Genomic DNA, 27,951 nt, shown 5'->3' on the forward strand with positions numbered 1-27,951 from the left:
ATCCATTTACAGGTAATGAGCCAATCAGGCAGTAAGAGAGGGGTTAAGATCCAGCAATTCATCTGTTCAAAGACACTCCAACCGAGTCAGCAAACAGTTTATAATAAGCATGTTCCACTTTAAGCCGCACACACCAACACCTTTGATCAAGTTGTGTCTAATTAAACAACATTCAACCCAAACTATGCTTGATCTTTGTTTTTGAGGATCCTAATGGGAACATTGTAAGATCTGACGAGTTTAGGTAGACAGACATGCGAGCCAAGGGTCTGAGCGCCCCACATTTTGTCTTTTTCATATCTGATTGAAATCAGCTGACATCTGTAATGACCTGCAAATACTCCATCAACAAACTGAAACAGTAAAATCTTAAATACTTAGACTGTAATCATGCAGAAATAACCAAGATTAGAAAATAAAGCTGTTATCAGTTAGGCGTATTACCATCATTGTACCAAATCTTCCCAAATCGTCATCTTTCAAAAAAGCCAATTGTTGTAATTCATAAATCTTTTTTACGTTGCTGATTCTTTAATTCGAAACTTTGTAAACTCCTCTTTTACAAAACATTTACCTCACAAAGCCAAAAAGATGGTTTGACTCTGGGCAATCACAAACAGAGAGGCCGCTAGGTGACATTTCCCACACAAGTAGTTATGCGGGAAATGTCACCTGCGATATGATGACGCGTTAACATCAGCTCTACACATCAGACCTTTTGTCGGATATGTTGTCAAACCAGTCTTTTCAAAACAGTAATGGTCGACAAACTCTTTGTGGCGATCGTGTTGTTGGCTAAGCAAATGCTTAAATTTTTAGTTATATGTCTCTCTTCTTTTCTTTTCCTTTTTTTATACATGAAAATCTTGTGGGTAGGTGGTTACACAAACTGTACGTCATCATTATATCACGTTGGCTTGTTCCAGACAAGTCAGCTGATGGGAGGCTTTGACTATCTCGAGTTGAAGTCAGCCAAGTGTGTTCGTCGTTTCACGAAACACATAGACAGTGTTTTATAAAAGTGGCTTTTGAGTTTCTTGAAAAAAGCAAGAAACTGATTATTTTGGAAAACCTAACAATCACCAAGAACAACCAAACACTTCACATGGGGTTCACCTTTCCATCCCAGCATTGTGTCCATCCATCAGCAAAGGCATTTTAAGTGCACAAAGGTTTTTTTTTTTTTGGTTTTTTTTTATTTAATGAACTTCAAAAGTTAATCAAGAGAGGACAAAAAAAGAGAGGAAAGTAAAATATGAGCAGCTGTGGGACTGCATAGCAGGTCAGATATTTTCAGTGAAATGGGAGTAGAAAAAAACTGAATACTGACAGGAAGGAAGAGGTGAGAAAGTTCTTTAAAAAAACACATAAAAAAGGAAACTGTTCAAAGGGACAGCAGTACAAGGCGGTGTCAGGAATCAGGGTGCCAAGAAAGCAAGAGGACAGATTTTCATGGGCGCACTGGAGTCGTGAAGGCAACGTCAAGGGAAAAGAAAGTAGGCTAAGTAAATCTGGAGGAGTGGATTTGAGGACTGGAGGGGGAAGTAGACTGGTATAGACCTTAAAGAGGACTGTAATAGTTACCGACTTTGTGTATGAGATTAAAACTTTTCAGGAGCTTTGAGCAAAGAAAAGAAGCAGAAATGACACTTTATTGATCTTTCATCCAACACTTAGATGGTGGGTTGGCGCTAGCAGTTAACCAAGTATCTAATTAGATGTGAGGCAGGTGGTAGCAATAAGGACTGAAGCTAGCTGTTAGCCATAAAGCTAACCTGTGAAGATAGAAGGCAGTCAGAAGTGGTCTGTGGTCACTGGGACTGATGGGAGGAGAGGCACAAGAGGCAGAGTTCCTTCTTCACTATCCCCAAGTAAGGTGAAAGCCTTGTAATGGAAACACTTATATGTCCTGAAAACGTCGTCCAGAGTCCCAGTGACGCCTGGCTGGCTGGATGCGGGGAGCAGAGTGTGTGGAGACGGACGGGCCAAAGCGCGGGCTTGGAACCCGATTAAACTGCTTGCAGTTCTAGTCTAGGAAGTTTCTCTGTTAATATCTGAACCTCGACTCATACAAGCGCTAAAGGGTTTCTACTCATATCCCCACTCAAAGAAAGTCTAACTATTCAAGGTTTTTGAGATTAAATGTAGCATTATTTCTTGGAACGAGTTCTTACCCTCACCCAAGACTAAATTAAACAGTAAACTCACGAACAATAAGTAAACATGCTTTTAAATATAAATATATGACATCTGTTTGTCGCCTCAGGCTTCTTTCTTTCTTTATCTTGTATAGGCCATCTGCTGTTTTAACACTTTAATTACCACTGCTCAAATAAAAGTAATCTTTTGCCTGCAGCTTTTCTTTATTTGGCGTTCGCAGTGGTCTTTAAGCCTGTTTGTGTTGGCATTCAGCATGGCTTTCATCATTATGCAGAGTCTCAGCTGAAATGCCTCTTGCCGTACCTTCTTTGCCTCCGCCGCGCGCCAATGTAAATTCTCCACTTCAAAGTTACTTTATTGGCACTAAATAAAACCATTTAAGGTTTTCTTATAATAGTTTAGGTGTGTATAAATGTTAGCAATCTGAAAAAAGAAAACGGTTCTAATTATTTTTACCCTTGTTGGAGGTCATGTCATTGAGTCATAAATATACACATCGAGTAAAAATGAAAAACATGCCTTTTTTCATGTGTTTCTAACCTTAAGGTTTTTAAAAATGATGGTAGAAAATTTACATTCACATTCAGGTGGTGGTTTCAATCATGCGCTGCTCATTTCGTCGTCTTCTGCTGCTTGGAGGAATCCTGGACGCACCTTCGTGTCTGAGTCTTCATCAACACCAGAAAAGTGGTGTTAATGCTCTCTAGTAGCTTTTTTTGACAGACAGCTACTAGAGAGGTCTGAATAGTAACTAAATTTAGCATCAAAGTTGCTAAGTTGGTGAAAGATGAAGCCAGTAGTGGCCCCGTTTGGTGCGACCGAGTTAGAGAAGAGGGGAAAAAAAGCGGATGCTTCTGCCTTTCTGTCAAATCCGAATCTTGCCATGGTTTTCTTTTTCTCTTTTCCTCCTTTTTCTGCGAGAAAGATGTCAGGAAGCTGTTTAGAAAGGGTGAGTTAAAAAATCTCTCACGCACTTCCTCCTTCTGTTGGCTTCCTCTTTAGATATGGAGGAGCTCTGATCAGTTTGGCACAGTTATAAAACACACAGAAGTTATTTGGGCTCCGAAAAAGAGAGCTTTGCCCTCTGAATCAATGTTTTTCGCCAAGAGAGAACAAGAAAAGAGTTCCTGTGAGAGGAAAAGCATACAAAAAAAATCCTTGCCTTGCACAAACTATATTTACTCTTTGTCTGTTTTTAAATAAAAAAGAAACATTTTAATATATACCGTACATTTTTTTCTTGCAGATGCCCCTGTGGCTGTTTGGCTGTGATGGTGTGTTGTATACGCAAACACTTTTCCAAGTTTTATAAGAACTCAACTAACTATGAAAGTCAATCTAAAACTATATCTTCATCTATTATTACACTTGATATTATAAACACACCAACAAACATCACAGCTGCCGTCGTCTGCCAGATGCACTTCAGTTCTTATTTCGCCTCTTCACATTTATCTCTCCTTTTTTTCTACAAAGGCACCTTAAAGTCCCTACAAAGTTCACAGCTGATATTAAACACACTTTGACTTGTTTACTCTGTTTTTCTGCTTATCTGTTTTTCACAAGCCAGACGTGCCTGCTGACATCAATGAGATTCCAGCGTGAGTTTCAATCTGATAAAACCACAACCTCTGCTTCAGCATCCTGTGCTGCTGTTTTCTTCCATCATTTAGTCTTATTTATTTATTTACATATTTAATATTAGCTATTTCAGGTCCTGTCATACACACAATAATGTAGAAAAAAAGACCAAAGAATAAAAAGTCAAAAAAAAAGAACTTAAACATTTACTAAAAGTTTACAAGTCCACTTATCAAGACTCTAAAGATATTAATCCGACTGGATAAATAAACCTGCTGACAATGTTTACATGCTGAGCAGTTTGTTGAAGCGCACAGCCTGTCTTTGTGTTGGGCTTAGGTCGATAATAGGTGTCTGGATTTTAATTTTGCCGAAATTATTCATAAAAAAAAAAAACCCAAAAAACAAAACTGAATTAGCATCTTGAGAAATTATGTTGGATCGATCCCTTTCTACAGCAAACACAACAAAGGGAGAAACGTGAGTAAAGAGTATGCTTTCTTTTGAACAAGAAACAAAAATCAAAATGTTCATCTCACTTTTGAACAAAATCTTTCGTAGATGATGAGATTTCACCTCCTACGTTCTGATTATGTTGATCTGGTTTCAGGATGAGATGTTTAGGTCACTTTTATGCAAACAGGCTGTTACTGACTCAGAGTTTAGAGTTTAAAACTGTCCATCTGTTTGGCCTGGAGCCATTTTGAAGAGTAGAAAGTTGCACTTACATCAAACTGGCTCCAAACAGATGTGCAATTTTACAACCATCCATCTTTAACAGAAGACAAGCAGAAGTGGAGCCTCCTGGAAAACCATCAGGGATGTAGCGAGCACTTTCTGAATAGTAATTCTACCAGAAACAATTCTTTTAGTAGCTCACCTCTTACTGGTGAGGGGCTCACTGTGACAGGATAATTGGGACGTTTTTGTAATGGCTCGTTTTCCAGACATTGAAAAAAACAAGAATTTGTCACTAAAAAAATAGCCAGGTGTTTGTTTTAAAGTGTTTGTATTGTTTCTATTAGCAGTAGAGACTCAAATGAGAGTACAAAATTGTGCAAAAAGTAAACTTTACATCACAGGTCCCTTTTAAAATCCTATATAGTGAGAAGCTGCAGTAAATTAATCACATATTCACATAAAAAAAAGAATATTGCTTGAGAGCTACATGAATACACATGTGAACAAATGAGCATCAACATGTATGAAGCATGAACAAATGAAGCATAAATGACTTTACTTGAGGCTGATTCTGTGCTGTCAATACGGTAAAAACCCACATGGAAATGAAAACGTTCCTCAGCTAAATTACCTTCCAGAGATTTAAGGATCTGACACAAACAGCACAGAAATGTTTCCATCTGGAGAGATAAAGCGATCAAAATAGAGGAATAGTTTTATTTGCTGTAACTCTGTTTGTGTTGAACACAACAGTAAATACGTGAAGAAAGGAAATCATTGCACATTTATTTTCTCTATAGATTATATCTCTCTCTCTCTCTCTATCAGACAGGAGTCATATTCTATATCTTGTTTGCACCGGGGCATTTAGTAGAACAAAACACTCTTCAAATTCAATCCCAGACCGACGTCTCTCTGCATGCATCCCGTCTCTCCTCTGTCTGCGAGCAGAGAGCTGAACGGTGCATCCTCTTCAGCATGTGGATCCTGATCCGATTGTACGCGCGCTCTGTTCATCCAATGATTTCCACTCTTATCTGTGGTCGCATGACATTTCAAAGAAACCCCTTTGATTATTGTGTTTCCAGAGATTTAGGAGCGTCTGCGCTGCGCAAAGATCCTTTCTGTTCGCCGTTTCTCTGACAGGTGTTTGTATGAGTGACAAATTTTTTTTTATTTTTTACCCAGCAGGAAGTCAGATGACAATGGAGGAAACTACAATGAAGTCTTTAATATTTCATCCTATCTTTCCTCCAGTTGAGAAGTGTTGGGGTGTGGTGGGAAAACACACTATTCACTGCATAATAAAGCACCAAACTATTGTTTTTTTCAACTGGGAGGCGGAATGATCTGTTTTTAGTTTAGCTGCAGAACATTTTGCTGGTTTCTCAGTGAGGCCCGTCCTGGACAGCAGCAGTAGTTTCCATCGTTGAGCCAAAAGCAGCAGATGTGGTTATGTAGAGCGCGACCGTCTGCGAGGTACACGATGAACCGATTTTACCAATTTACATCTGCTTTTCGAAGATTTAAATTTTGGAAAAATTTTTTTTTTTTTTTTTTTTTTCCTTTACCATCACACTGTCTGGGTCTCCATAGTTCAAGAGATTTCTCATCTGGTTTGACAAGCTTCTGTTTGTCTGGAAATCTGAATTCAGATCAACTCTACAACAAAATATTAGGACAAATATATATACTGTATATTTTAAATTACAAGAATAAGGTCGTAATATTGCCAATAAAAACTTGTTCTAATACCAGAATAAAGTCAAAATAATTCAAGAATGATGATGTAATGTTAGCAGAACTAAGTAGTAATTTTATGAAAAACTACTGAGCATCTTGTGAAGTTGTGCTTTGGAACTGGGTTTTACAGATAAATAAATTATCAGTAGCTGAACTTTGAACTGATTGAGTGAATGACTGTCTGGACAAAAGAACTGAAGCTCCTGATCCAATTTTACTCTAATTAAAACAACTTTCTTGTCATATTTTCTAAAAAAGATGTTCTACTGATAAAATGACTTCTTTATTGGACCAATATGGTGATTTTATTCATGTAATCAAAACAGAAATTTCTCACAGCCAAGTGTCACACAACCCACAGAATGGATGCTTGAAGTAAAAGCCACTTCTGGAAAACATTTTCTGTCATTAGTTTTTTTTGTTGTTGTTTTGTTTTTTTTGTTTTTTCCAGAATAGAAAGCGAGAGAAAAAATCTGTTACAGTCAAAATGGAAGCTTTTATGTTATTTCATTTTCAAAATAAAAGCCTCATGATATGCTTCAATCTGTCCTCTTGATCTTATTCCCCATGTGTAGTGATCATTTTGACACAAAAACAAATGTTATTTAGCTTCTTCAAATGCACAAAACAGCCGTCCGTTACAGGAACACGAGTAAATCTATTTCCTTTGCTTCCCATCCTTCTTCTGGTGCGTTTTGGGGGGAGAAATATTAATTTCCAAGATATAAGTTTTCCACTTTGCATATTTTGATAGCAGCTTGTGAGAAACTACAATACAGAGGAGTCCTCAGGCAGGCGTTGAGCCTCACACTGGCCTGCCAGCAGAGCAGGAGCGGCTCAGAGCTGGACGGCCTCCATGTGTTAATGCCTGCATATGTGCAGCAATTTCTCCTGCTGCTTCCACGGCTGAAGCCGACGCTGGCGTTGGCGTCGCTTTTCATGAGGATTTTTCTTTACGATTATAACAAACATCACCAAGCGGCGGGGTTTCATCTTCCAGCCCCTTCCCAGCCCTGGTTTCTTAGTAATTTAGTTTTTTTTTTTTTTATTATTTTTTTTTTTTTAATAAAGCATTTGCTCATATTCTCGTCTAATATTCCGACCACACCTAATCCTCGTCTCTCAATTTCACGTAAAGGTCAAACTTGAAAAGAGATTCAAATCCCAGTTGGGTTAACCTGACGGGATGATGGAAAAAGAGAGAAAGAAAGAGGGAGAAGTGGGATTAATTTCTGCTGCAGCACTTCCCCTCTCTCCCATCTGTTACCTGCCTCATATTTCTTTCTTTCTTTCTTTCTTTCTCTTTCTTTCTTTCTTTCTTTCTTTCTTTCTTTCTTTCTTTCTTTCTCTCTTTATTTCTTTCTCTCTTTCTTTCTATTTTTCCTTATCTCTTTCTGTCTTTCCTCCTTCCTTCTTTCTCATGTCCGTTCTGTGGGTTTTTCCTCCGGAGCTGCGCTCACAGGGGACGGGGTTCTTTCATGAGTTATGAAATAATTAAGACACGGAGGTATAGCTGGAACTCGTATCGTCCACACACAACGGAATCCTTAGTGGGATAATAGCTGTAATATTTGCAGCGTGACTCTGTATGTTCAGTTTCTAATGTGTTTCCTGGAGAAAATGAATAACTCTACGTGTCCGAACGCAAGCGGATGCCTTTCAGGCAGAGCAAGTACAGGAATCAGAGAAGCGGATAGAAATCAGCCCCCAGGAAACTCTGGGACTTGTAATAGAAAGCAGGCGGGTGTTTGAGAGAAGACATGTTTACAGTTGAATATGTTTCCCTGTGCTGTCAGACGCTTCATTTATATTTTATATTTTACATTAAGTTTGGGGGCTACAATCAGTAAAAGTTACCTGAACACAACAGACATTTCATGATAAGACAGTTTTAGTTTCATGCTTCCAATTAGATCATTACAGCCCACATATTACCGTTATGTATTAGCTCATTTTGGGCTGTAAAGTATTATTCTTATACATGTTGAACAGTCAGTGCTGTGGTTTTATTAACAAAACTTGACATAGAAATTGTCAAAACGTCTCAAAAGTTACTAATGGTCACGTTACCAAGGAGACGATCATAACGCTGGTTCCTAAGAGAGATGGATTATAAAGTGTTTTACTCCAGCTAAATCTATAAACAACATAACACTACAGCTGTGTATATATATATATATATATATATATATATATATATATATATATATATATATATATTCTTTTGTTGCTTGGTAACAGTTAAAAGTGAACATGTTTAAAGGCTTGTTTAACTTCTCATTGAGAAGCAATCATTTCATAAAATGTGTATTTTATTGATCAGGTTCCTCTGGTTTTTCTATTTATTTTTTTATTTATTTATTTATTTATTTTTTTGCGATTTGGTGATCGGAGAAATCTGCACAAAAATCAACAGATCCCTGCATTTTTTTTTACACTAATACATAGTTGTGAGTTTATTCCTGCTTTTCCACAAACATGATCAGAAATATTCTTTTTAAGTGACGGCTAACTCCCACCTGCAGGTGGCGGTATTTCTTTTCTTCTACTGCTCTGCTGCACTTTGAAGTTAGTGATCAAAAAACTAAATATATAGAGAGCTTTTCAAGTTTTCAAGTTCTGCTTGATATTTTTTCCTAACCTTTTTTCTTTTATATGTGGTTTTTTGGAGAGAGTTTAAAAATATTGTGAAAATGTTTCGAAATCACTGATTCTGACTGCAAAAAAATAATAAAAAACAATCACAAAAACAATCCTGAAATCTTGGAACTGCTGTTTGATGTTGGATGAGTATCTGATAAAAAAAAATGTTTGTTGTCACTTATCAGTTGTGACAAAGTCAAGACTTGTTAATGCCAAATAAATGTACAGTAGATGAGTACTGTACAATTACCACCGTAATGTCCTAATTGTAGAACATTACTGTCCTAGAATTACTTCTACCCTTTGGGTCCAAAACTAAGACAAAAAAAGGACAATAATAGGATGCCCATATTGGTATAACTATATATTTTTTTAAGGAGATTGGCATAATATGTGCCTGTAGGCATAGTTTATGAAGAGCTTTGTTCAGTGATCCGTCACAACCAACCAAACTGTTGGGTTGTTGTTAGTCAGAGTCCATAACATCAGTGTCTGTAACTAAGACTGAGAAAATCGCTTTACATCAATGCAGGCTGCCTCCGATGTGATGTGAGCAGGTCCTGTGATCCCAGCTCCGATACACTGACCCACATCTGACTGCATTCAATCTTTTATTGGTCTCTTCTTACTTGCAACAGAAAAGTTTCTCTTGGGGAGACGTAGAACACGGCGGCGCTGCTCAAAAGCCGGGAGGTGAAGTTTGAGAAGTCGGCGAGCCAAATGAAACTTTATTCAGGAGCCGGCGATGTTTAATATTCCATCAAAGGGTTCGGTTCAAAAAGGAGAGAAATTCTTTGAATGAAATCCAGTCCTGATGAATGCTGATTCCTGGCTGCCGTTTGAGAATGCAATTTAATTAACCTTGAATATTAAATTAAGGAATGAATTCACAGTTTTTTATATCAGTGGACATGAATAAAATGACTTATTAGGAAAATGTCATTTTCTGATTTAGTTTGAGGAATTATGAACTTAAAGAAAATACACTATTTAAGAGGAATGTTATGGCTTACAGATTTGCACTCAATATTGTTTGAATAATTTAGGACCAAATCTTTGAATCAGAACCTACAAAGGTAAATAAACTTATTTAAGATGGTGGCGGTCTGTCTGATGAGAGTCCTTGGAACAGGCTGCACCGACTCTCAAACCTTCTCAAAGCAGTAAAATGTCAAGACAGTTTTTTGCCATAAAACTTTACCTTTGTGTGGACCAGACCAGTCTTCACGCTGTCAATCATACTTGTGTGCACGCTCCTTAATGTGCTAATGACGGAAAAACAACTTGACGTTCCAGGAAAGCTGTCATTGGTGGCTATGCTTACTAGCCTGAGCATTCATGTTATCAGGAACAAGCAATAGAGTATGGAGGGTGTGAGCAGCCCATACATAAGAATGATTGAAAACGCCAAGACCCGCCTCCTGGCTCTGTTTGGTTGTTCCTGACTGAGTGGTGTATTTCTGTATTTAGCACTGAAAGAAGGTTGTTGTTTTTTTTCCATAGTGTACTGTCATGACGTAGTGACAGTTTTAACAAATACGTAAAAAAACAAAACAAAAAAAACTTATAAAATAATTATAAAAGTTTAATTCCCCAGTTTTAAGAATATTAATGAACTAAAGTCATTTGTCTCCAAGGAGTGGACTCAGAATAATGCTGGCATTAAAAGTTGAATTTTGTGCTAATTTTTGAGAAAACATATGAATTGGCACTTTAAGTATACTGAGTAATGATTAGCTAAAAAAAAAAGAAAACCTACAAAGCTTACAAAAACTGTGTGACATAATGTCAGGACCGGTACTTTTCTATAAAGATCAAATAGTCTACACGCTCCATGAAAATATATCCACTATAGTGACTGATTTAAGACACCTCAGGTTTCCTGGAATATTACATAAAATCCAAATAATAACCCACTGATGTAGCACTTTCTTCCCAGCGTGCGACAGCTAGCATTCACACAGCGCTGCAAGCTGCTGCACACACACACAACCTGAGAGCTTCCTCTCTGGTCAGCTGTGCCTGTGGGAGAGTGTGTGTTAGACAGCAACAAATGTTACACACACACACACACACACACACACATGCGCACACACACCCTAAAACTAAAGTGAGCAGAGATCAGAACAACAACAGCAGACTAAGTGAGGGAGTTACAAGAATAAGGCCTGGATATCTGTTACTGTAAAATGTAAGAAACCTACAGAGACGTTGAAAACCAAACAGAGCAACAATAAAACGACAACAAAAAAGGCAGAAATTATGTCGGTTTTGAACTAAATGTCCACCAGCTTTATGAAAACTGAAAAAAAAAAAAGAAAGACAACGTGGGCAGACAGGAGTTTTGCTTCTTCCACTGCATTTCTCTCCGTACTTCACCTGGCAGGGATAAGTGACCGGATCGCCGGCTGAGTGTTGGTTGGACATGTCGGCTTGATGTGAGGTTTGGTATTTGACTCATTTGCCGTCGGATCGGCGGAACGCTTTGATTTGGCCGGCTGACAAAAGTATAGCGGCTGTTATGCCTGTCTGACTTGAAGATTGGATGAGCGTTTGATTTCTGAATCACTGGGTGAGCACTTGACTGCTTCACTGAGCAAGTTTTGATAAAAAAATAAGAAAAATAGCAGCGTGCCACTCTCGACTGTTTCCTGTTCTGCCTGCTGCCATGTTACTCTAATCTTGTGTGTGTTGGGTCTCTTGTAATACTTTAAAAAACAAAAAATGTTTTTTTTCTGAAATGCCATGTCGACTTGGCCTCTCTGGTCCCATATGCAGTTTTAATCTTTACTTATTTTTTTGTAAACTAATCCACCAAAGTTACTGTCTGTGAAATAGACATTCAACTTCCAAGTGCCAAGAATTTGACCCTTTTCTCCCCTGATTCTCATGTGGAGTCCAGAAAATCACTTAATATTCAAAGCACAGATATTCCACTGGAGCTTTAGAGTTTTATTTTTTATGTTAAATTTTTCCTTGAGACTTAATTAAGTCTCTTCTTTTTCTACTGTTTTCTGTAAATCAGAAATAAAGTAGTGAACAGTTCTCAGCTAATATTTTTTGCACTGCCTTGCAAATGTATTGATACCCATTGATTTTATTTTCTCTCATATTTTCTCGCGTTATAACAACACACTTCAATACATTTAATATAAACTTTAACATATATGTTTTTATGTTTTGATATATCGTCAAACTGCTTACCTTTAGGTAAACGTTACAAAAACACCTAAAGTTTCACCTTTGGGTGTCTACAAAATACCTTAATAATGTATTAATACACAGAAACAATAAATCTCTGTACAAAAAATATTTGGAGAGTAAATCAAAACAAAATCTTATTTGAGGTTGAGTTGAAATTTCAAGAGGGAATGTGAAACGAAAGAATCAATCTGTGTTACATCAATTATGTCATGCATGTTTGAGAATTTTTTTAATCTCCATGGCAACCATTCAGCTGTGCAAAACGCCTGGGAGGACCTAGCCCCGCCTTCCAGGTGCAGCTCCTCCTTGGAACTGCCTCACAGAAACCCCCTGACCCCCTCGGCTCCTTCAGACCAAACAGCAGCAATTAGCAAACACCTGGTGGAACTGAACATCCCCTGAGCTCATTATAGGAGCCACTGCTCAATGCAAAGCTGGTAAAAATGTTGTTAAAGGGTTAATTGAGGAGCCATGTTGTGATGACTTCCTGAAGGCGGAGTATCAGAAAAAGCAGGAGTTTTTAAAAAAACAGAGATCTCAAATTACAAAGTCCTGACTTTGTACTTAAATGCAGGCTGATATATACAACATGTTTATAACAACTGAAGGTAACCTAGTTACATGATTGTGCTATAAAATGCCACTACATGCCTGGAACATACATAATGCTGCCCTGTTACAAATAGAAACTGAGTAGTGAGACATACATTTGTATTCAGCCCCATTTTTTAAAATCCAGTGCACTGAACCATTTGCCTTCACAAGTCACCTGGCTAGTCAGCAGAGTCCACCTGTGTATAATCTCATTTCAGTATGAACAGAACTGCTCTGTGAAGGTCTCAGCAGTTTGTTAGACAGGATCAGTGAGCAAACAACACGAGACATATCAGGAAAAATGTTGTGGAAAACCATAAATCGGGAATCATTTTAATGAAAAGGAACGACAGCACACTGCTCCAATTAACGTAATGCCCAAAAATTGCATGTATTGAGAGTAACTAAAGAAGACTGTGTGTGTTTTCATTTGTTTCCTTTGTATTTTATATTTTAAAACCTCACCCAGTTAGATTCCCACTGTAGACCACACAAAGGCTCCCACTCATGTCCTCGTTTACCCAGAGAGCCTCTCTGGAACCAATAATCAGTGTAAAATGTGAGTTTTTAGAGAGCAGGAAGAGGCTGGAACACATGGAGCGAACCCAGACAACCGTCACACCGTCAGCTGACCCCTTCTGGGAAATCCCACATTAATCTGTCACAAATGATAACAGCCAATAGTTATAGTTCGGTGGATTCCATTTGCTAAGTGACCTGACATAATCACTGGTTTTTTTGTTAGTTTGTTTTTTATCTTTGTCAGGTGCGATAATCTCCTTAAATTTTAAGTTATGAAAGTTGACAATACAAAAGGGTAAAAGAATTAGAAGAAAAAAAGAAATAGGACGGTCTCTCTTTTTTTTGGATTCCTTAGAAAAATAGAACTGGCGGCGTGAATCACATGAGAGCGGCGTGGTGGCGACGCCGGAGAACACACAAAGCCGTCAGCGGTGTGTTTTTGGTGATGAAGCATATTCATTTGTGTTTCGAATTGAAAGGCGAGCGAGATAAGCGGGCTGAGAACAATACAGATAGGAGGAAGAGACGGATGGAGAAGGGAAGGAATAAGGAGGCAGACTGTCAGATAAAATGAAATACAGCAGCAGACGACTGCAGTGAGTGACAGCGGGCTGACCCAGATGATGGGATAAGACGGGAGCGGCGCGGTCAGGATTATTACGGCATCATAAGGAGGAAAAAAAAAACCCGATGCTGATCTAAGCATTTGTGACTGGACTGCGCAGTAAACAGCTGGCTTTCAAGTGAATCATGACTGACTCGTCTTTCATGTCTGCAGAGCGCAGTAAACACCATGTCAGGCCAGCAGTCGGTTTGCATTGGATGTGCTGTGAATATGAACTCCCAAAAGGAGAGCGTAGAAACACGCCGTGCCTGTTTTTACGCTCTTTAAAATCTCATCTGATTTGGAAGTTTTCATAAAAACCATTAAAAAAAAATCATAATAATTCCTGCGCCTTAAACGTTTTCACATTTTATCTCTTTGCAACCACCTGCTTCATGTTGTTTTATTGGGATTTTATTTAATAGACCAGTGCAAAGTAGTGCGTAATTGGGAGGTGGGGGAGACGGTTCAGCAGTTCTGAGATGTGCGGCTTTCGCTTGAGTTCAACCCGAGTCAACATAATTCAGACAAAAAAACAAAAAAAAAGAGAGAATAAATGTTAAACTTTCAAGTTAACAATTATTGTCAACACTGTTCTCCATCTGCTGCTTCTAAATAGTGAAATCAGTCAGCCTGAGAGCTGAAGCCACAGGACAGAGGGCTGTTTTTATTAGAGGCCACATGTTAGCTACTGTATAGCACAGCTGTAGGAAAGAACACCGGAGGCTAATTTATCAGTGAGCTTACAGAACCAGAACCGCTCCATCGTTTGGCACTGCCACAAAAACGGTTTGAAACATCTTTAATTCGATTAAAATCCTTGTTTTCAACAGATGTAAGTTAACTCCTCTAAAAGTCATGAAAAGCTTAACTCACTAAGTAAATGTGGAAAAACAAACTGTGCAGAGTGTTTGTAAGATGCTGACCCAGTGCAGGTCTACATTGAGGTGTAATAGTTACCAGAAGGAAAACAAAAGCAATTTTGATCTGTATCACCTTAGAAACAGTTAATGGAAATGGCAAATCTTCAATTTTGTGAAAATAAAAAAGTTTTCACTTTCACTTGAGATGTATTTTGGCTTTTCCGAGAAAGATTTAACTTACTAAAGGGCAGCGAATAAATTCTGACGTAGTTAACTTTTCCATCCGCTGACCGTACCAGAGGCACGAAACAGACAAATTCCTACATTCTAACCTCCATCTTGGAGGTGAGGACTCTCTCTATTTTTCAGAGATGCCAGGGTTTTTTTTTTACAGCGTAGCTCCAACATCTGATGAAATTTTAATTAGCATGACAGCTACTGGCTCGCTGTGACACGTAAGAAGTCGGATGTTAAGATTCTTTTGATCTGCCCAAATATGATCTATAATCATCATGTGCTTCCAGATCACACACTGTGTACTTTTGGGTTTCCATCTTTTTTTTTTTTTTTTATTCTGTGAGAGAGAAAAAAAAATCTAAAAATAGTTTAAAATTCCCAAAATCGAAGAAAAGTAATTTTCTTTCTTACATTTACTATAACGTCCTTTTCATTCATGTCTTCTTGAGACTTTTTTTTCCCGGGAGGGAATCAAAACTTTGGTAACAAATTAAAAGACCGGATGCTGCCGTGATGAGATACATAATATTTTACGCTGGATTAGACGCTAATCCATGGTTAATCCCTGAGGAAAGGTAAATAGCTAAATGTCAGCTGGTCTCCTGTCAAACATGCAAATTACAGCAGCCCTTCTGTCTTCATCTTAACCCGTCTCACTGATTCCCCTCACATTGTTTCATGTTGTTCATCTATCCAGTAGTGAGAGAATTTCAAAATAGCAAATCTTGTAAATGATGACAGAACTGATTATAATATCAGAGTGTTTGTTCCTGCTTCGTATACTAACAAATGTAAATGAAGATTTGAAACTTCTTCACTAATCAGATCAACAAACGAGTAATTACAGAGCAATTAACGTCTAATTACATTGCAAAAGTCAGAACACTTCTGAGCTTTATTAATATTAAAAATGCATCTAAAGTTTCTGAATTCATTACGGCTGTACAGTCGCAAAGTGGTTCAGCCGAGATCACAACAAACTGCTAATGATTTTCTAAACGTTACGATCAATAATAGATTCTCTCCATGTTTTTTGTCTCTCTCTGTTTTTGCAGACCCAGAACCTTTCTAGGAGACAGACTCCCGCCTGATCCATTCAATTAAAACCGCCGTCGTCGAGCGCCATGAGCTGCTGCTGGGGTGACGTCCTGCCAAACCCGCTGACATGGAACACCTAAAATGGAAACGGGACTGACTGCCATGATCCAACTCCTGCTTTAATCGTCAACTAGACCTCGTCCCGTTCCGTTCCGACCTTCCTCCGCGTTCCTCGCCTCGACCTGAACCGCTCCCAGTTTTGAATTTGAACTGCTGCTCTCTACCTTTCCTCCCCTTGCTCCCCCATTCCTCACCCTTCCCCGTCAGCTCCTTTTCTTTTCTGTTTTTTTTTTTCTTCACCCTACTCCTTTCAAGGGAGGCGACATCAAACACTCTGAATTCAAACCATGGCCGCCAGACAGCGTTCGTCCTCCCCGTCTCCCTCCCTGCTCCTTCCCGTCCTCCTTCCTGCACTGCTGCTCCTGCACCTGCCTGCTGCGGTGACAGGGGACTGCTGGCTGATAGAGGGGGACAAAGGTTACGTTTGGCTGGCTATCTGCAGTCAGAACCAGCCTCCGTACGAGACCATCCCCCAGCACATCAACAGCACGGTCAGTTCCAGGTTATCGGTGAACTTCTTCCGCCCAGAATGAACAACGTTCCTCCCTGACACACAGAAAGCTGCTGATAATGCTGCTTTTTCTCACTTTGTTGTTTTAATATTCTGTTGATTTCATTTGATAACTTGATGACTTTACGCTTAAAAAAAAAAAAGGCAGCCAGTGTGCCATTTAACAAGGCTTAGCAGCTAAAAATGCTGATCTGTAACAAAATAGACTAAAAAGTCGAATAAATTGAGATTTGGTGAGATGAAAAATTCTCAGTGAATCAAGATACAGATGTGTAAAGGAGCCCTTTATAAAGGAATGGAAAAGTAAGGTGTGTTTTAGGTGAAGGGCAGGAAAATGAAATTGGAACACGCTCTATATTTTTAATACATATAAATATACAAGAACCTGTAAGCTCATGTGAAGGGTAATTTATTTTGCTCGTTAGCTATAGTCCAATGTAATAATAATCTGACCTTATCTAGACATTCGATTGTGACCTTTGGTTTAGAAGCCCCTGGTCTAGACTTTGACTAGTCCATTACAGCATCTTAATTGTTTCTTTTGAATGATTCAGTCTTTGTGTTTCCACTGTGCTGAGGATCCCTGTGTCATGAGGCTTCATATCAAGAAATTCATGATTGTGTCAGTGAATGTAGAGAATTATTCAGCACATTCAACACATTTTTCTTTTCCATTATATTCCAAATTATTTTGACCTAAATAAATGTCCATAAACTGTAGAACACCTCCCCCCCAAACAGATTATTCTAACATTTTCCTCTGAAATCCTGATGAAACATCTCTAAATGTTCCTGTTCAAAAAATAGACACTTTTATAAAGTTGTTATGCTTTTTAAAGATTACCTAAATGGGCAAACCCATGTGGGCCCACCACCATGTAGGGCCCATGTGGGCGGTGGCCCTACATGGGCAAACTCATGATTATGGGACCTATGGGACCCATATGTCAGCCTTCGTTTCCCCCATATGGGGCCCACCTAGGGATGCTGGCAGGGTTAGTTACATTAGGATCAGCAAATTTATTCATTGTGCAATTGTCTCACATTCCACTTTTCTGTTAAATAATAAACTGTCAAGTTAAGAAAATTTGCAAAGTTACTAATTCACAAAATTAGTAAATCATTGTAAAAAAAAAAAAAAAAAAGCTTTTGAATGACTTGAATGACTTTCTACAAAGGCCGGCAAGGTGAGGCAATAGGCAACTGCAGTGGCTTAACACATTTCAGCAACAGGGCGATTCAAAGTGCTTCACATGATTAAAAAGGAAATGAAAAACAAAGGAGAAAAACATCACATTGCAGTGGCAAAATAGAGGAAAATGATGAGACAATGAGAAACAGATTACAATTTGTGATGTTCCAGCTGTTACTCATCAAAAGCCACTCTAAACAAATGGGTTTTTTTTTTAGCTGTGATTCAGAGGAACTCTGTGTTTCAGCAGTTATCTAGAAGTTTGTTCAAGATTAGAGGAAAACTTAATGCTGCTTCTCCATGTTTGGTTCTGGTTCTGGGGATGTGGAGCAGACTAGAATCAGAAGGCCTGAGAGGTTTGGAAAGTTGATACAATATATCTTTAATGTGTTTTGGTGCTTAGCCATTCAGTGTTGTTTAAACTAACATTATTTTAAAGTTTATTCTCTGAGCTACGGGGATCCAGTGTAGTGACTTTAGACCTGGAGTGATGTGCTCCTGGTTTTAGTGAGAACAGCAGCAGCAGCGTTCTGGAGTTGTCTGATTTTGAAAACACTGTTGTAGTTATCAGTTCAACTAAAGACAGATGAGTTTCCCTTGATCTACCTGGGACATTAGTCCGTTAATTCTGGAATGTTCTTCAGGTGATAGAAGGCCGACGTTGTAACTCTCTCTATGTGACTCCGAAGGTTCAGGTCTGAGTCTGTTGTTACTCCCAGACTCTGCACCTGCCTGGTCAGTCGCCTCTAGCTGTAATAGCTGAAGACATTTGCTGACTTTTGATCGTTACTCTTTTGGTCCAAAAATAGTTCTGCTCTGTACTGCTTCTATTCAGCAGAATAAAGTTATGGCTTACGCATTGATTTTTTTCTATTCATGTACTCAGCGATTAAAGAAGCAGAATACATCATCTGGCAAAAACTGATAGCATTTTCCACATAACAAAAATGCTAAACCTGGTATAAGGCGGCTTCAATAGGTCACCTCATTGGAACTACATGCCACTTCTTTTCACTTTCATTATAACAATAACTCAACTGAGTATATAAGAGGGAAATAAGTGCATGCAAGTAGCAATACTTCTATATTTGTGTTTATGTTGAAATAAAATGCCTGGTTATCTGCAAAAAGAACTTTGGTTTACTATTGGTAGAGAATGTTTATCTGTCACTGCAGTACATATCTTAAATATCTTAAATACATTTTTTGTCCCCTTCAGGTTCATGACCTGAGGCTGAATGAGAACAAACTCAAGGCTGTGCTCTTTACCTCCATGTACCGCTTCACAAACCTAACTGATCTCAATCTAACCAAGAATGAGATCAGCTACATTGAGGATGGGGCCTTCGCTGGACAGGCAAACCTTCAGGTCGGTAGTCATAGACAGCTCTGTTTTTTTGTGTCACTTTAATTTCACTTTTGAATATTTGGCGCTTGTCAAACAGCTGAAACTAGAAACCTACAGGCAGGAAGCAAAGGTTTTGATTATCAATGTTACACTTGTATGCTTGTTCTGCAGCAAACACTGAACACGAGATGCAATAGCACTCTTGGTTTATCAACTGACATTCTTTTGTGATCACCCAATGTTCATTCACATGCTTGGGAAAAGAAGGTAGAGTTAGGCTGTTCTGTTGGAATTGACATATCTTAAAAGATACACAGTCTTTAAGTTACTATTAAAAATCTTCTTAAATAATAAAGAAATATTACAGTGCATATATCATCGTTTTTGCAAAGTTTTCTCTTCAGCTGTTTGTGGTGATACAAAGTCTCCAGCTTCATTCATCATTACAATAGTTACAATAGCTGGTAAACTTGTAGAATATGGACTGAACTTATTCAGCGCTTTTCCAGTCAGTCAAAAAGCTTTACACTAGAGCCACATTCTCACATTCATACTACTTGGGGTTAAGTGCCTTTCCCCCAAGTTGACTCACATGTTAAATGTGATAAACTACACCACACATGCACTATGTGATATAGCATATTGCACTATTTCACATATTTCTTTAAGACATGTAATATGTGTAGATGCTGTTAACAAAATTAAATAAATACTATGGAAATTATTTTAGTTGCACTTTTCTAAAATGTTTGAAGTACCTACTCTGTCTTTCCTTGTCAGGTTCTACAACTGGGCTACAACAAACTGACCAATCTGACTGAAGGAATGTTGAGAGGCCTGGGCCGAATGCAGTGCCTCTTTTTACAACACAACCTCATTGAGATCATTGCCACCAATGCCTTCTGGGAGTGCCCCAACCTGAGCAGCCTGGATCTATCTTCAAATAAATTGGCCCGTCTTGACCCCTCTACCTTCACTTCCCTCAACAGGCTAATGGTCTGTGAACTAGCAGCGAACCCGTTCCATTGTGGGTGCGAGCTCTACAGTTTTCTGACTTGGCTAGAGGAGTTCAACAATGTCACCCACACTTACGACCGGCTCCAATGTGAAACTCCACCAGAACTGACAGGGTATCCCCTCCTGGGCCAAGCGCCTGGGCAGGGAAGGAATGCTCGGAATATTCTCCTGTCTGCCTGTCGGGACGGTGTGATTATTCCAGGGATGACCTCCCAGATGCCAGATCCAGATGGCTCAGGGATGGGTTTAGACAATTCTGACCCAGGTCTGTACCCTCAGCCAACCACAGCTACCGCCGATCCCAACTACGTTCCTCAGATTTCCATTAAGCTGGAGTCGGTCTCCCTCTACACGGCATCTCTTCTTGTGCAGATTCCAAAACCGTACACTAAGATGTACATCCTCTCCCAGTATAATGATACCTTTGCAACAGAAATTATGTCCCTCACAAAGAAGAAGGAGAAGATCCCCATAGATAAGCTGAAACCACACACCAACTACACCTACTGCGTGGCGTCCGGAAGTAAAACTCAACGATACAACCATACTTGCCTGTCTTTCACAACGCGGGCTGTGGGCCCGGAGGACCTCCGTTCTAATCCATCCACAACTACCCACTACATTATGACAATCCTGGGATGTCTGTTTGGTATGGTGATTGTGCTCGGATTTGTCTACTACTGCCTCAGGCGGCGACGCATCCAAGAAGAGAAGGAGAAGGCTATAAGTGTAAAGAAAACAATTCTGGAGATGAGGTGGGAGGATTGTTTAAACACAGTTAATTTTAATCTTAAGAGGGTGCTTTGCTTTTTTTCTACTCTTAGATATTGTAGCAGTTTAATTTGTGTAATGGGCGTCTTTAGAAGAAATTTTACTCCATTATCCTTAAGATTTTATATCATACTACTACGCGTGATTTCTCCCTACTTGAATCAACAGTGAGACAAAGTTTCTGTCATTCTGTTTTATCACAAAGAATGCCTTTTTTAATGTCAATATTTGCTTAGGTACGGTCCAGAGGCAGCTGCAGCAGTGGCCAATGACCCAGGGGCCATTCAGCGTCTTCAGGAGCAGACTCATCACCACCATTCAGGAGGAGCGGGAGGGAAGCTTCCACCATCTGCCTCTTCTAGCACCGGGATGCTCCATGGATCAGCAAACACAAGCTCTTCCCGCCTCTCCACCTTGCCCCAGGTAGAAAAAATGGCCTCTGCCTTCTCCGAGGCAATGGGCAGCAAGAGCAATTACATGGATGTGAGGACAACGGGAATGGTTGGGGAGAGCAGAGACGGAGTACTGGTTGCTGGAGGAGTAGGAGGTGAAGTAGTTGTTGATATGCGCGGTGTGGCTGAAAATGGGACAGAGGCTGGGGAAGACTCGGATGATGATGGTCGTGGCTCTGCATCGGAGATTTCCACCATTGCTAAGGAGGTGGACAAAGTGAACCAGATCATTAACAACTGCATCGACGCCCTCAAGCTGGACGCCTCTGCCAATATTGTGTCGACAGCTGACGACGGTAACTCTCTGTCCTCCTCCCAGCCACCTTGCATGGCACCTCTTTCCCGCAATCTCCTGCCTCTCTCCACTGCCTCCTCTGGAGATCAGATCATGGCCTCTTCTCCAAAGGTGCATCCAAAGTCTCAGCCACACCCTCAGCCTCATCCTCAGCCACAACCTCAGTCCCATCCTCAGTCTCACCCACAGCTACATCAACAGCCTCATCCCCCTTCTATGGCCCCGGTGCCCCTGGTCATGCCCCTGTCGGAGCGACCTGGCATCAGCGGAGGTGGGTTCCTTTCCCCACCTTACCGTGACCCACCCCCAGCTAATGCGGTACGGCCCCTTCAGAGGCAGCAGAGTGCCGACACCACTGCAGTCAAGAATCGTTGTGGTACTCCTGCTGCAGTATCCGTCAAGAACGCAAGGGTGTACAGTGTGGATATACCGGAGCAGCGGAGTGATCCACCCAAGTATCCAACAGAGAAGGGGAGTCCTGCCGTTTGTGGTGGGATGGGTGGAAGCGGGGGACATGGTGGAGTAGGAGGCTGTGGAAATGGCAAGGGGAACCTAAATGGTGGTGGGGTGAGTTTAAATGGAGGCGGAATGGGATGTAATAATGGGAATGGAAGTGGATGTGGGGTTGTTGGGCCTGGACAGCAGCAGCATCACTTAGAGGTTCAGCCAGACTACCACAGCTCAGAGCACCGACACTCCTTTCCTGCGCTCTACTACGAAGATGGCAACGAATCTCCCTTACCAGCCCAAAAAGCTTCATTCCTCAAGCCACTGGGACGCACCAAAAGGGAGGCCACAGCCACCTACTCCCAGCTCTCTCCTGCTCGTCACCATAACTACAACTCCGGGTACTCCTCCAGTCCGGAGTACTCATCAGAGAGCACGCTACGCATCTGGGAGAGATTTCGACCGTACAAGAAAAACCCACGCGAGGAAGCCTCCTACATAGCCGCGGGCCACGCATTGCGTAAGAAGGTGCAGTTTGCCAAGGATGAGGATCTTCATGATATTTTGGATTATTGGAAGGGCGTTTCTGCCCAGCAAAAGCTGTGAGTTTGGTGGGGGAGAAAGAGTCAAATGCTACGTGGGAGATTTTAAGCTGAACACCAACAGCGGACTAATACAGAGGTAGGATGAGAATCTTTCTGCAGAGTGACTTGGGTCATTCATCTGGCAGATCCAGAGTTGACTAATCTCAAGATGAGTTTGGAACATGTTTTTGGTGACAGTTCATTGACATTTTAAATGGTTCCAGAGGATGACATGTGTCGCCACAACCCTGAGTGGTCTGTTCCCCGGACGGCCTCGTACTGGGCACTTTGGTCCTTGCAGACTTCGCAGAAATGCTAAGTACATTTTGATGAGCAAAGTTAACTTGGTGACAAGCGTCTTCTACCTCATCACTGGTACACCTCATCACTGTAGCTCAACTATCTCAGTAGAAACAGCAGCATTTATAATTTAAGCTCTGTTTTAAGCTCCATCTGTTTTTTTTTTTCAATTTCTATCAAACAACCATTCAAAGGACATTAATTCCACGGCACTGCTTCCACCTGGGTTTCTATAAAACATCATTTAGAGCACTAATGAGAAACTAAATTGAAGATTTATTATTTGTTGTATTAGAATACCTGTCTTTGGGGAAGACATTAAGCGATACTAATCTGGCTTATTGTTCTCCCTAGCAATTAGCCAGTGTAACAGAAGGTCAGGGACAGTGTTTGTTGAGCATGCTTATTGATGTAAAACACCCAACTACGCATATTCAGTCGTGTGTGTACATACAGGTTGTGAGTTTTAATGTGAGAAATCCCATTTTAGTTGAAGAGGGAAGTAGGGGCTGAGTCATTCTTTATCTCAGGCTTCTGTATGAGAGCAAAAGGTTTTGTGATAGACAGATTAGATAACAACCTACAGTAGCTGGGAAGGTCTGTGAGTGTACTTGTGAATGAGTAAGAGTTTTGCTCATTTGGCATATCTAGATGTCGCGAAGCAAACCCTGTGAAAACTTCCAGGCCTTTTTGGCCTATTTACAGGCACTACTTTGGAGCTGGAGCATTTACATTTCAATAGGCTGAGTCATGCCGAAATTACTTGAGGGGTGGGCTGGAAGTGCAGGTGCAAGCTCGTGTAGTAAAGAATCAAGTAATCACATTTTGGAACAGAAGCAGACTGAGAGCAGGTTAGAGGTTTCCTGTGAACAGCCCTGTGCTAAAGAGGAGAGGCAAGGTTCAGCGCTTTTCTAGCTGCGGCTGCATTCCATCATAACGCTCTCTCCAATGCACAGTGGACACTGGAAAAAGAGCTGAAGATCCACATGGTATTTATTTTTTATTTTTTTGCCTCTGCCTCGATAAAGCTGACATCTCCCTGTGCTTGACAGTTCTCTGTTCTGGTAAAACAAAAACTGGTAGCTTGCTATGGACCAAAGTGCCCTTAGGAGGTGAAATTTAAAGGATTTTAATTACACTTGCCTATCTTCCTGTGTGTGTGTGTGTGGGTGTGTGTGTGTGCGCGTGTGTGTTTTTATGTTTTTTTAATTATTATTATTTAATGTGATGCTGTTATAGCTGGTTGAGGGAAAACGGAGCAAGGCTTGCCAACTACCAAGGAGACAATTAGTGTCTATTTTTTAACCTCCTGGATATTTGTTTTTATCTTAGTTTTCTTTTTTCTCAGAATTGTTGAGTATCATGTCAGTACAGGATATCCACTGATTACATTTGTACCAAATTAACCCAAAGAGCTTTTTATGAAAGTTATAGAAATGATTTGTCTGGTCAGTGTAAGAGTTTGACCAAGAAAAAAAATTAGGTTGATTATGAGATTCACTTTTTGGCCAAGTTAAATCTGTTCAAAAACATTGTTTTTTTTTTGTTGTTGTTTGTTTGCTGTCATTCAAAAGGCTGGCAGATATAGAATTAATTTGTTGGAAGAAAGGAAAATAATCATGTGTAAAGCAATTGTTCAATACACTCTATTTTTCTTCTCTTTTTAAGCAGAATAGTTCTTCCAAAAACTGCAAGACTCACCATTTCTAACTCCAAGAAATGATGAGTTGTTGTCTTGTATTGCTTGTTTTTCAAGTGTTTCTGTGCTTTTTAAACTTCCGTTGTGTTCCGACCCAACAGAGCTGGTAGCATCCACAAAGAGAATATCACAGCCTTATCATCACTGTAGCATCAGATCAATACGACTTAATCTGAGTAAAAGGAACAACAATAAATGCATACAGCAAACTCCCTTGAGCTCAAAGTCTCAGTCTCCATTTTTCTTTTGAGAGAGCAAAATGTACTCGTTTTGCCTCATCTTCACTTTCTGCTGGGAGCTTTCGCTACATTAGGTGCAAGGGATGACCAATCGGTTAGTCTGAGATTATCCAGTGTGGGAACCTTTTTAAAATAATGACTGCATTTGAAAGACTGGGGAGAATTGAGCTGCATATTCACTTAAAGAGTTTTTTGTCAGATGTAACATAACATTATCCGAGTTACTCAACAGTTCAGGCCACTGAATTCAATCAGTTGCTAACAACAGGTCCACTATCCATTAAAGGTCGTATGAACTTCTTGACAGAAATGATATGCATCCAGCTTTGTTCATAGGCCCTATTAAGGAATAGTAAGCAACTTAATTTGACGTCTACCTGTGGTGATCAAGCCATGCTCCTGTGTTCCCTTCAATATATTTCAGGATATCAAAGTTTTCTTTTTATGCCACTCTCTGAGAACAAAGGGCATTTGCCTTCAACCCCAAAGGACCAGAACCCAGAAGTCCAAACTGACCAGTGTGTTAGCTGTCGTACCAGTCAGATTACCAATGTGTAATTTCTCTCTTGAGTCTAAATCTAAAGGATTTACTGTCAGTGTCGGGGCTCCAGAGGTAAACATGGAGAGGAAGCAGCAGAAACTGTTTGACTTGTGTTGGTCTCTTGGGGAATTAGTCAAATCCTCTCCGCTCACAGCTGTGAAACCCAACGGTACATTGACAAATGAACAGATCGGCTGTTTGATTTCAGAGAACCATTTAAACAATTGTCTTGAATGAAAATTTCAATCGATATTACCATTATTGTCACTGTGATCAAAAGGCATTTTAATAAAAACAGTTCTGGTGTTTTGGTAATCGAATATATAGCTTCTACCAATCTGAAACAAATCCTCTCAGTTGCTACTTAAACTGTTTTACTAGCTGCCTTGGGGATTTGTCGCGGCACAGTTTGGGTTTTTGCTCTTTTTAAGTTTTGCAATCTTTTTTAGGCTCAGGTTTCTTCAAACATAACAAATCAATAATCTGAAAATTGTGGGAGCAGCACTCCAAATCACCTCCCTGTAGAGTTGTCCTTGCCCTTAATGTGGACCTCTATCAAAGAACCTGAAAACTTGCACAGCCTTACTGGGGATGGCTGCAAGGTCTTTTCTGCCTTTTCTGATGAAATCTCTGAGTCCATGCTTTACATTTTTGCAGTGGAAGTCATGGACTCTAATGTTGTAAACATAAAAAAACCTCATATTTACTGGTTAATACTAAGAGGCTCCTCTCCCCACTGCCCTATAGGCCACTTCTGTGTTTAACATTAATAAACACATAATGGACCCCAAGAACCTAAGCTGCAGAGAACATGCCTCTTATTACTGGTGGCAAATATCAGTAGATAAAGTTTGGCAGAAATTTTGCTGTTAAAAATTATTTTGCTAAGGGTTTTTCACGCTTGACCATACCATAACAATGTTTATCTTCTGTGCATTTTACTGGACAAAATATTATATTTATGTTGTGAACATATATAATAATAAGAACATAATTATAATTTATTATTATTTTTTTTTTTTACAATCAAGATATCTCAGAGAAAGCTGCTTGATGCAGTTTGGAGATCATGTGATAAAGTTGAAAATGGTTGAACAGTCCTGCTTCCAGCTAAAGAGCTAAACCTCTTAACAGGCCCCCCTCTGAATCCGTTGTCAAATATTGCTACATCAAGGATCAAAATCAGTACAAAGAACAAAGGTAATCATGTTTTTTTCTAACTAAATGTATTTCTAATGGTAAATTAACAATTTATTTTTACTCTTTTGTATCTATATTTTAAGCCTTGCATAATATTCTTTGTTTTTATGTAATCAGAAGGCCACTGAGGAACTGATATCACAGACCAAATAAATATTTAGCTGTAAAGCAAAACACTTAGCTGGCAACATAGCCGTAAGTTTTATCTCTAAACTAAATATTTAGCTAGTGAACTAATTATTTAGCTACAAGCTAAATATTTAGTTACCAGGCTAAATACTTAGCTTCAAGTTAAATATTTAGTTATTTATCAGGGTAAATACTTAGCTTCAAGTTAAATATTTAGTTAGCAAGCTAATTATTTCACTCTAAACTAAATATTTAGTTAGCAAGTTAATTATTTAGCTCCAAGCGAAATATTTAGTTAGCAAGCTAACTATTTGGCTTCAAGCTAAATAGATTTTAGCAAACTAAAATCTATTTAGCTTGCTAACTTAATATTTAGTTAGTAAGCTAAATAGTTATTTTGAAGATAAATGTTTTTTCAAACTAAATGTTTACCTTGCTAACTAAAAGTTTAGCTAATAAGCTACTAGCTAAATATTCAGTTTGAAACTCTGACTTATATAAATAAATTAACAACATGGTGAGTTTTTTTTTTTCCAGAAATGTAGATAAAAAAAATCCCAACAAACGAATAAGTTAGGGGACGTGGTGTGCAAAGAGCAGCATTTTTTGTAAAATTTTGATATTTGAAGAATTTTAAAATTCTTCACTATTTTGTATCATATACTCATTGCCATCAGGCAGCATGTGTTACGTAATGCACAACCCTAGAGAAAAGCGAGCTCCACAGTGACGCTTGCTTTGACGTAATCACTGTGAAAATGAAGCATTCATTTAAAGAGACACCATTTAGGTCTCACTGAAAGCTACCCAGTTTTGACCATTAACTCTGTCTGACTGGAGACCCTGGATCCTTTCATTTGCTCTGAAGAGGAAGCAGGACTGTGATTTCAATGCACACAGTGTACAGTGATCTGTCTGCTGTTGAGGTCAGAAGTTTGTCGATTAATCTGTTGCTTGGCCTGACCTTTGTGACTCGCACGTCGACCTAATGAGAACAACCGAGAGCGAAGGAAACACAAACACAATGCAGAGGAGTTTCTACCGGTGGGCAACTGTGACCAACACAAACCTACACACACACACACGCACACACACACATTCTAATGTAGAGAATCAATGAATATACTGTACGTGTTTGAATAGCTTAGATACACACTTTATGGACATGAAATGTATTAACACACACATGTACATTTTCAAACGACACACACACGCACTTTTTTGTACACAGACATG

At 39.5% G+C, this 27,951-nt stretch overlaps 1 protein-coding gene across 4 annotated transcripts in view; it reads left to right on the forward strand.

Moving 5' to 3' along the window:
• Positions 1 to 26,478, forward strand: part of elfn2a (extracellular leucine-rich repeat and fibronectin type III domain containing 2a) — a 201,920-nt gene extending 175,442 nt beyond the window's left edge. For all 4 annotated transcript variants that reach the window (XM_016670325.1, XM_016670327.1, XM_016670326.1 and 1 more), the window contains 4 exons: positions 15,888 to 16,481; positions 18,913 to 19,062; positions 19,822 to 20,813; positions 21,066 to 26,478. In XM_016670325.1, the coding sequence (XP_016525811.1) occupies positions 16,278 to 16,481; positions 18,913 to 19,062; positions 19,822 to 20,813; positions 21,066 to 22,629 (2,910 nt within the window). In that variant the 5' untranslated portion in view covers positions 15,888 to 16,277 and the 3' untranslated portion in view covers positions 22,630 to 26,478. The remainder of the gene's footprint in view (positions 1 to 15,887; positions 16,482 to 18,912; positions 19,063 to 19,821; positions 20,814 to 21,065) is intronic.
• The last annotated feature ends 1,473 nt before the right edge of the window (positions 26,479 to 27,951 follow it).

This window comes from Poecilia formosa, unplaced genomic scaffold (assembly GCF_000485575.1).
Source record: "Poecilia formosa unplaced genomic scaffold, Poecilia_formosa-5.1.2 Scaffold32, whole genome shotgun sequence".
Taxonomy (NCBI): Eukaryota; Metazoa; Chordata; class Actinopteri; order Cyprinodontiformes; family Poeciliidae; genus Poecilia; species Poecilia formosa.